The sequence below is a fragment of the Nicrophorus vespilloides genome, unplaced genomic scaffold (genome assembly GCF_001412225.1).
Source record: "Nicrophorus vespilloides isolate i.1.1-1 unplaced genomic scaffold, Nicve_v1.0, whole genome shotgun sequence".
Lineage (NCBI taxonomy): Eukaryota > Metazoa > Arthropoda > Insecta > Coleoptera > Silphidae > Nicrophorus > Nicrophorus vespilloides.
This window is the reverse complement of record NW_017098500.1, coordinates 6,327-17,539: the sequence shown is the minus strand read 5'-3', so window position 1 is coordinate 17,539 and position 11,213 is coordinate 6,327. Positions and strand designations below refer to the sequence as shown.

The window sequence follows — 11,213 nt, the reverse complement described above, 5'->3', positions numbered from 1 at the left end:
ACATAAAATAAACTAAGCAATAAGTAAATGTTTTTAGTGAGAAGGATGAACCTGATGCTTTAATAAAAAAATATCAACATTTAGTGTCAATTTAGTAAAGTTTAATCTTAAATCTCCTCGTCTAATGATGTCCAGTCTGTTTCTTTTTTTTCATTAGGAGATTGGTAACAGCTTTCCACTCGGTATGACAATGGAAAGGAAATTAAAAATTTCCTCGCTAACGGAACGGGTATGTTGTTTTGCAGCCATAATTTCTGATATCCGTTTTTAAACTGAACCTTAAGTTCTTCGTTTGTACTTAGTTCAGTCAGTTCCTCTTGTATTATGACTATTAGTTTCTTCTATGTCACCATATGGGTTAATTATCCTCGGTGGTATTATCATAGTCAAAACGTCGTCAAACCTAGTTTCTAAATCTGAACAGAGGGCATTTAAATGTTGAACGTAGGTTGTTGTAACGTCGTCTTCCTGGCAGTTTGTCTGTGACAAATTGGGGAACTGGGAAAATTCGCCCCGTCCAATATTTTGCTTCATTAGTTTATCACTGGCAAGAAACGCTGATAAGATGGACTTTGTTTTAATCAAATTTTATTTTTATCTTTAGTATCCGGAAATTCTACAATAGTCTCAAAAAGTGCAAAAAAAAATCTTGTCAAACATAAGGCTTTCGACAGCCAGAGTACTTCAGTGTGCAGGATTAATTGATGAAGAGATTCATACAATCTAACACTCAAAATTATATAATTTATATAAGTATTTATATTATAAGATAGTATAATAGATAGTAAATAGGTACAATCAGTTTATGTTGAGATCCAGTATCGTGGACCCCCATTTTCATTTCATGGACCCCCAAATTTGTTTTTCGCTGACGTAGACCCCTTGCAGGTTGTCATAGACCCCTGGGGGTCGATATAGACCACTTTGGGAATCACTGGTTTAAATATATTTTGAATAAGTTTGCTTTTTTTTTATTCTCGAGACAACGGGAATTCTCAGGACTCGAGAAATTTTAAAAAGTCATTTCAATAAACATTCAGCAAATGAAATAATGCCTGATTTTGAACAACCAGAAAAATATCTTCTCCAGCTTTATAAGTTTCTGGATTATGTAGATCAGCGGTCGCGGAACTTTTTTAACCATTACCCCAAAATATTATTACGTAAATCGATATTACCCCTTTCCCATTCTGAATAGAAAACAATCAATGTAAATTTTAAATAAACATTATTTATTTAATTAATTTCTATTTACATATTTATAAAAAAAGTTACATGAAAATAGTAACAAATAGTAATAGACAAACAAAACAAAATTCTTAAATTGGAACAAACAAAAATTAATTGAAAACTTTCCCCCTTCAGGTTTTGGAAACATGATGTTGCTTCATGTTTGATATAATCACTTTAAAATTGGGACTTTTTGATGTAAGAGCAATTTGAATACAGTCTTCGGCGTTTAATCGATTTCTGTTTTTCGTTTATATGTTCATTAGAGTGGAAAAGCCTTGTTGCAAATGGCAGCAATTTTTTTACCGCCTCCTCATGTGCAATTTTGAAAGCCTTTGTAGCCTTTGACAACCAAAAAGACGACAAGATTTGCTTTGGTCTCAAATTAAATACAGTATTGGATGGAAGTTCAAGAATTGCCTCTGCCAAACCTGGAGGTTCTTCTGGTATGTTAGTAATTTCACATTTAAAAGGATCTACAGCCCAATTCACAGTTTATACATCAAGATCTGAAAAGTAGTCAGAGAACCGCTCTCTGAGTTTGGTAAGATGAAATTAGAAAAATTACCAAAAAAAAAATCATTTTTACCCCATTTTGGGTAATTTACCCCGCTTCCCCGACCGCTGAAGTAGATATTTCAACAAAGTCATGATTCGTTGTCCAAGTCTATCTAATAGTGCATTATACATTTCTCTGTCTAGATTATTACCTCTTTTTAAAATGTTTCCATGCTTGAGAATGATTGATGTTCATTGTTTGATTTTTGGCTAATTAATTAAAAAATAAACTTAATTTAACATATTATTGTGTCAAATCTAAGTTATAAATTGATCTCGTATTCATAATTAATACTAAATTCAGACAACCTAGAATATTTGTATTCGTCTATTACAACATTTGCTAGTCCTTTTCTAACTACAACTTACAAATAAACTTTTTCTCCATTCCAACACGATGAAGTCTCTGAATCCTAGGGGTTCCCAAACTTTTTCGGACTACGGCGCACCAAGTCAAAACTTTGGTCTACCTCAGCTCGAATTTTATGTTAATAGTAGTTTTTCTTTGATTTTCATGAACAGTTTGGGAACCCCTCCTGTATCCAATTGGTTATATTACTTGTATAAATCCGGTGCATTCGTGGAGGTTTATTTCTACTTTTTATATTTGTAATGGTTCAACATAACTTTTTTGTTTCATTTCTACAAAAAACACAAATTATATTAGTCAAAGCTGACGCTTATTATAAATATATTTAACCTAAGATTACAAAAAAACGAACGATAATTCATGTGTATATATTTTTCCAAAAGTCCCGGTTCATCAACACTAATTTTGAACAGTTTAATAAAAGCAAGTATTGTAATTTAGGATATTAGTATATTTTTAGAGAAACGAATTTGAAAATTCAAACACTTCAAGAAAATGTAAGTAAATAGGTTTATACCCCTTTGGACACATTCTTATTCCAATTGTATTTGTATTTATCAATATTTTTTTTTTTAATTTTTATTTTATTACAAAACTTATAGTGAGAGTAGATAATGACGCCTTTGTTGTTATTAATTGTGTTGATATTTATGTTGTTGTTGTTGTTGATGTTGTTCTGCACACCTCACGCAGTCTGTATGCATTTCGTTGGCTGCTAATTGCCGCAACATGACGCCCCTGTCCAAACAACCGATTCTAAATCTCCCCGCATCCAGAAATAAATCAACACGACGTTACAGTTCCATCATAAAAGCACCAACGACACCAACAATTTTTCCCAACATCAATTCATATTCTAATTATAATTCCACCAAAAAGTATTATCAAAAAAGAATTAAAAACTTGTTAATTTAAAAAAAAACATGTTTACTTCTGTATCTATAATTTAAATTCATACTATTTTATCAAATTCTCTTTTAAATTACTATTTCAATTTTAACTATACAACTTCAAAATAATAATTACTGTTTAGCAGAAGCCTATGAGAAACATATTTTGAATAATAAGTAAAATATAAAAATATAGAGAATTTTAATAACTTGTCTATTATTATTTTTATTAATTGTTTATTTGTTATATTTATTTTTATTTGTTTATTTGGTCAATTAAAAATTCCGTGAATTTTCAAGAATTTTACTAGTCAAATTATCTATTCATAAATTAGAACAATTCATGTAAAACTTCTAAAATTAATTATTTATTTATATCAATGATATAATAAAGATTCCCCGACTTATGAACCCCCGAACAAAAATCTAAAAGCTCTTACTTGTACTATATTTTGTCATTTTTTTTAAATGTATGCAGTCAGTAATACGTAATTTAACATATATAAAAGTAAAAACCATGATAAAGTGTGGTAATATAAGTATATTTTGATTTTTTTTTAAATTACTCCGACTTACGCACAAATTCGATTTACGAATAACCCAACAACTACAACTATTTCGTAAGTCGCGGGATTTCTGTATATACATTTTACTTTGAATTTATTTCATTTTTTATGATTATTTCAAAATTATTATATAAATAATTTACTAAAATAAAGAGTGTCATTAAAAGAAGTGTTACCATTAAATATTTAATAATCCATCAAACAAATTAACAAATACAAATATATTTTATACTTATTTCTGTAGGTTTTTAGTAGTTGCAAACTTTCAAAATTAAATACTTTATTTGGGTCTTAAACACTGATGATTATTGCATAAAAACAATAGGAAAATGAATTACGAACAAACAAAAAATCTTTTAGGGCATTTAAAATTCTTACAAAATAATTAAAAGAAAATTGTTTTATTTGAATATTTCAAAGCATTCAAATTAATATGGTGATTAATTTGAATGCTTTGAAATATTGCAATTGTTAAACTATTTAAATAATATTAACAAATTAATTCAGACCAGATCAGGATTACAATTCTTCATTTGGTGAAATAAACGAAGAAACGCATCGGTCTAATTCCTTGGTCTTGTTGGAAACTTCGTGCCAGGACGAAGCGGATGAATGAAATGCATATAATAATAGAACGGTGGAATCGTATAATTGGTAATTTAGAGCCGTGGCGGACTTCAAACAGGGGAACTGGAAATCTTTTGATATAGGATACGGCAATAAACAAGTCTGCTGCAGGCAAATATCGTTTAAATAAAATTTAATGCGAACGAAAGAATTAAATTAAGCTAAATATATATATATACACACAATTGCCGTTCGCGCTCGATTCCTTTTGATTCTTGTTTTTCACTTTTCCTTTTCCACATTTTTTTTTGTCCGTCCTTCGCTCGTGCATCTTGCTTAAACGAAATTTATATCTTTAAGGTTTATATATAAAAAAAAATTATATATATATAACAAGAAAATGACTGTTGTTTTAATAATGATTATTTTGAGGACAATAAAATGGAGCACGTCATGAGATTTTCATTGGATTTATGAGTTTACATCTGAAGATTAAATTTGCTTTTCAACTGCTTTTTCACCGTTCAAATATATATGTAGATTCAAAAATTCACAGAACATATCAAAATCATCGCAGCTATAAATTCATAGATTCAAATTATGAACATTTCTGAAGGAATGATAAACCTTGAAATGTAGACACTTGTGTAGTCTATTTTATAATGTAATTTATGTAAAAACTAATAATTATCTATTTTTTAAGATTACAGTCATAACTTGGTTAATGTTACCTCTAATAATGAAGCTTCGATATAACGAAGAGCGAAGTCCCCAATTTCAAATATCCAAAATATTTCAATTTAAGGCAAACTACACGATTGAAAACGGAATTGAAAATTTTGATAATTCTTTCAAAAAAAATCAATACGAAATACATATAAATATTGTCAATGTATGGTTTACATCCAATGAAATGAAATTATCGAAATTCCTTCGAAATTGTCGATGAAGCTGTATGAAATTTATTGAATACAAGATATAATGTTTTGGTTAATAGTTTAGAAAACAACTAAAGAAATGTTAACAAATATATCTTTATTTGTGCTAAAATAATAGGAAGAAGTTTTATTGTTAAGAAATCTCTCTTAAATCCAACAACTCCGTATAGATTGTTAAATATAAGAGAAAAAACAATCAAAGACTTAATTTTTCATATATGATTTCTCTTTGTATATAAGTAAGTTTTTTTATTCGAAAAAATTTCAAATTTTCATTTTCTTTACAAAGAAACGTATTAACATTTTGGTCATGGTATTTTGTTACTTTTAAAAATAAAGTTTTGTAAATGTTATTTGATAATATTATTTATCCTATAATTATTAATAATTGGTGGGAATATATACTATATATTAACATAAAATTTACAATACTCATGATAACAATTTATCCACTTTTTGGATGAACATAGTTCAGCACGTTTACACCAATAGAAACTTGAGAAATACAATGGTAAAATTTCTTTAATTTAATTTTAACACAAACAGATTGAATGAGATTGATATAGAATGATAACTTTATTAGCAATAAGTGCAAACATTTCTTTGCGTGAATTTTTACCATTCGAAACCTAACATCTGTAACATTTTCTTATTAATATATCATTGATTACACAATTATTCTTTTATTTCATTTAAAAAGCATTAAGCATAACGATCAAAATGAATTGTAAGGAAAATGACTCGCATAACGAGTGACGATGAGAAGAGAAGTCCCGGATTGCGCGCCTTCTACATCATTTTGAAATCTTATGTACATTTTCTGTGTATTTTTGAATATGTTTTCACTATACGATTGAAAATCCGAAAGTTTTGGAACGGATTAAATTCGTTAAGCGAGGTTCCACTGTATACTTAATTATATATAAAATTAATATCTTAAATAAATTCACGTTATTCAATTAATTAATTAATTTAAACATACTTATTGACTACAATCGTTTGAAGTCTTTCTGTCCCAATTTTATTATATTGAAACAAAAGAGTTATAATTCATATTAATCAAGTCATTTTTTCTTAAATAAATGACTTAATAGTAATGAAAAAATCAAACAACTTTGAACAAATGAAAATCATATAACAAATTTATAGTATAAATATATTTAATAAATTATTTTTAATTACAAAATAATAAATGGTATTTTACTCTATTATCTTCACTTTAATTTTTCACCAATTGAACAAATATTATGCAGCAAAACATTTACTTAAAATAGTTAAATTGATTGTTTTCTACTTACTTAATGAGTTTGTTTGTTTATTTAGTCATATATTGTTATACGTTTTACTTAAAAATTTAAGAAGACTACAGTTAAACCTAGCTTAATCTGTTCCAAAATTTCCGAATTTTTAATCGTATAGTGAAATACTCGTATAATGAAACATATTCAAAAATACACATAATATGTGTACAAATGATGTAGCAGGCGCACAATCCGGGATTCCTCTTCTCATCGTCACTCGTTATGCGAAACGTCGCTAAGGGAGTCATTTTGCTCGTTATGCGAGATGCTCGTTAAGCGAGGTTTCACTCTATGGATATTGTTATATGCGAGAATTTACTAAATAATTAAATAAGTTCTATTTCTTAAACATTCAACAAGTAATTTTTGTTATTTAATACAATTGAATTTGAAAATAGTTAACATTCAAATAAGTTACTAAGATATTTTTATTTGATTTTACAAAATAATTTATTTTTCTAGACATTTATTTGATTAAGTTTAAATATGTTTTTAAGATCTATGTTTATTATGAAGATTTTGTAATGGGTTTATTAATTTTTATATTTGAAATTAAGTGCCTTCTCATGGTTATGATTATAGTTATTTGATTATATGATATACATTTAAATACTGGACATGACACGATTTTGGAAATGGTAACTTGTTACTTACTAGTGTATGTTAAATTGGTCTAATTAGTATTTAGTAGCACGATTTGTAATGCTCACCATCTGAATAATTTCTCTGGTATAACTCATCTGGACCTGTTCCGCTGTTTTGCGGCGCCGTCGCTTCGTCTTTCGTGCAAACTTCACTAACAAAATGTACATCCCCACGGTAAAAGTCACCGACACCTTCGCACTTGAAGTTTCCGAAAGGTCCTGGGACCATCGCAGGACCATCCTGTATACGACGATGGTCCTTATCATCGCGACTTAGAAGCGATTCGATGGAAAAACTCTTGTTGACTTTGGTTGGCGTCGCGACGCTCATCTCCGAGCTCGAATCTTCCATGGTAAGGAATGAGCATAGAGCGTGCGGCCATTGCGCCGAAATTGGGAAAAAAGTTAAGTAGCTTCCGTCGGCCAATGGAAACGTGCCATGGGTGGAGTCCAGGACGATGGTAGGGATAATTGAGATATATTTAGTTACTTAGAACATATCATCATGGCTTTGGACGTGGATAAATGCCCGGCAATAATATCTCGGCACCCGTTTTTAATAGATTTTAACGAGCCCAGGATACTCGTTACATGTACCAATTATTATCGCTATTTGCCATAGGCGCTTCGGGAATGCCCAGTTCGTCCTTTTCGTGTATATATTCTCTTCTTTTTTTTCTCCTTTTCCACTTACTTTATTCGTTGTAACTATCCGATTCTTTTTGGCACAGCCTTCCACATTTATATGTTGCGCTTTGTTTATCGTAATGTTGAAATATCTTCGGCCGTGTTTCACACGGTTATTATAAATCCCGACGGTGGATTGACATTCTGATATATTGGATATTTGGCTTTCAACGTAATCCCTTATAAATTCACATACATTTTATACAAAATGTATTCCTCAACTCTTAAATTTATAACATAGCCTTGTTTTCATGTCAAGATTTTTTTTTTCTTTACAATAAAATTTCATGATCTATTAACAGATATACTTTCATTTTAAATACTTGTTTTCATCATCAAAAATACCAAATATTTTAACCAAAGAAAAATTGCATTTACAATTTTATTACGAAACTTTAGAGAATATTTAGTTTTATCTTAAATAAAAAAACTTTTAAATAATTATTATATTAACATTTTCCTTTTAAGTATTAAGGATAATTTTGTATTTTATTAAGAACGATTACAGTTTAGAATATTACAATTTTTAATTTATTTTTGTATTGAAATTTAAGATAATTTAAATACTTTTAAATAAAAAAGAACGTTATTATAAACTCATTTTAAATTTTATATAAATATTAACTATATTTTCCATACGTTTCAATTATTTTAATTTTTTTTTTTTTGCAAATTCATACGATTTTTTGTGTTGAAAAATTACAATAATTAACTAATTAATGAAAGAAATCTATTTTTTTACTAATTAGGACTTATAGAACGTTCTCATTTCTATAATCAAAATACCAAAAGATAATAATAACACATCTTTATTAGATTTTATGTTGATTCCTAATACATCCCCCCGACTTACGAACTTTGCAAAACTTACTCCTTTTTTTAATTAATAAATATCGAAATATTAACTTGCATTTTCTCATTGAATTCTACCGTTTAATGACGACAGAGAATAAGAATGAGAGAAAGAGAGAATTTACCAAATGAGAAACATTAATAATATTTGTTTATCAATTTTATTCTCTACGTAACGAATATAAATATTGTTTGTAATATAAATATGTAATATTTTAAAAGCTCTAACTTGTTAATAATTTTATCACTATATACCTCCTTGGATATATAGTGATAAAAAGATTAACTGTCCAAACAAAAATTGATAAAAAATCTGTTTTGTTGCATTTGTTTCTTTTGTCGTTTTTTTTATTAAATAATTGTGATGTATTGAAAAGTATTTGTAATCAAGGATTTTGTTTATTTTCATCAATTTTTTAAATTTTATGCAGTTAATAATACGGAATTTAAAATATATTAAAGTAAAACCCATGATAAAGTGTGGTAAGATACGTATATTTTGATTTTTTTTAAATTTACCCGACTTACGAATAACCCTTTGGAATGGAACTAGTTCGTAAGTCAGGGGATACCTGTATATGCGTACAATACAACCATACAATTTGTTTGGTTGAACATTTTTTCAATATTTATACTTTTAGAATTAAACAATCAAAGAAGCTTGAGCTTCCTTATGAAACAATAAACATATACATATTTCCTTAATAAAAAAGTAAAATTTGTTGAAATAAATAATTAATAATAAATACAAAATAAGTTTAATATATTACCAAATCCGGCAATCCAATTCCAATTCTTAATGATAATTACAATGTCCACCCACTTGTCAAATCGTATATCTCATACTTGTTCGAATTTACAATTTATCAATCAGAAGTTTATGGGTAACTTTACCATTAAGTAATATAAAATCAGGCGCACTTAAAGCTTTTATAACCAGCTTTTATATTATCATGTTAATAATATTAATTTCAATGTCTGAAAACAAAATTTCAATATTTTTCTGGAACATTGTTTTAATTGATAGAATCGTTCAACCATAGCAAATAGGCTGTGCTATGTCATTCTGTTAGCCAAAATAAAACATATTTTCTTCCTAAATTAATTTTTGATGTACTATTTTTTTTTAAGTAGTATAATTTTATTCACAATCTATTCATCATTGTGAACATTGAGTAAATTTAAGATCGTGGTTGATAATAGATGGATAATTATTCCCGGTGGATAGTTACCATTATGATGATTAGAACATTGATAATTACTTAAATATATATACTAAATCTAGAGGTTTGCAACATTTCAGCCTGTTTGTGGTTTCACTGTTGTCGAGTAGGCCAATAGCCAGAACATTAGTATGTGACTTCTGTCTATTTTGGTATCTACTACTAAATGTTAGTATTGTATCCTCGACCATATCTATATGAAGATCTTCATGTATTTGTTTATTCCTGACGAACCATGGAGCATATTTACATATTTCTTAGGCATCCCACAATTGGACGTCCATACTGGTTTCAGTATTACTTTGTATATAAGTAATTTATTTTTCACTGATAATTCCGACTTTTTCCCTAAAAGCCAGTAGAGTTTTCTAAACTTTATTTCTAATTGCTCCCTCTTAGCCTAAATGAGATGATGTACTATTGAAGAATTTTCTTTTTTGAAGATCAAAGTAATAATTTTCCGCTGGTCAGATTTTAATTATGATTATTAAAACATCTTAATGAAAATCCTAAATTATCGGTATTTCTTATCAAAATTTACCGGTAAATTCAGTAATCATATTGGCGTGCAATACCCGTTATTAAATTTAGACAACAAATTGCGTATAATATAGTACAAACTTTGTTGATCTTGTAACCATAAGGCAGAAAAATAAGTAGTATTTACCCCCCAGCTAATTGAGAACTAATTTATTGTCTGTTGCCGATCAATCAGTTTCTTATGAAATAAAAGATATTATAAAAAAAAAGGCTTTTTTAAGGTTGTTTCATAATTAAAGAACGTGAACTTATATTAGATATTAATTTTATATATGCTAAAATATATTTATGTTACTTCTATATGTCATTAATATAATAAAACGATAATTTATATTATTTATATTAATATTAACATTGTATATAATTATTGAATTCGAATTGTAAAAACTAATTGTAACTTATGTAACAGATGTTAGTTCCATTTTTCTATTAATTTTGGAGTTAATGTGTTTAATTTGTGTCGTTTATAAAGAAAATGTTTAGTATTTGTATTTAATTGTGTACACGCTCTGTGTATAAGTAGGTTTGATGTTAGCCTAAGTGAAGGCAAATAAGTAGGAGCAGTTTATTGGATCACGATCCAGCCGGAGATAATAAATATTTATAGTACAAATGTGTGAAAATATAAGAAAACAAGGAAGCAGAAATTTATGAATTTAATTAGTGCTAGTGTCAAAATTTATCGCCAGTTATACCACGCATAATCACGACAGTATAATGCTAGTATATATAGCGGTAGTCTTAACTAGTTGGCAACCGTTTGACGAAAATGTGTTTAAAATTAAAAGGCGGCTCGAAAGATGAAAAAGAAACGAAGACGACGAAGAAGAGGATCGGGATGAAAAAA

General features: G+C 28.1%; 1 protein-coding gene across 1 annotated transcript in view; it reads right to left on the bottom strand.

Annotated features, from left to right (window-relative positions):
* The window catches only part of LOC108562594 (homeobox protein ceh-30), a 10,298-nt gene extending 2,890 nt beyond the window's left edge, over positions 1 to 7,408 (bottom strand). Inside the window, exon 1 of the mRNA XM_017920995.1 lies at positions 7,131 to 7,408. Coding sequence (XP_017776484.1) covers positions 7,131 to 7,395 — 265 coding nt within the window. The 5' untranslated portion in view covers positions 7,396 to 7,408. The remainder of the gene's footprint in view (positions 1 to 7,130) is intronic.
* Between the last annotated feature and the right edge of the window lie 3,805 nt (positions 7,409 to 11,213).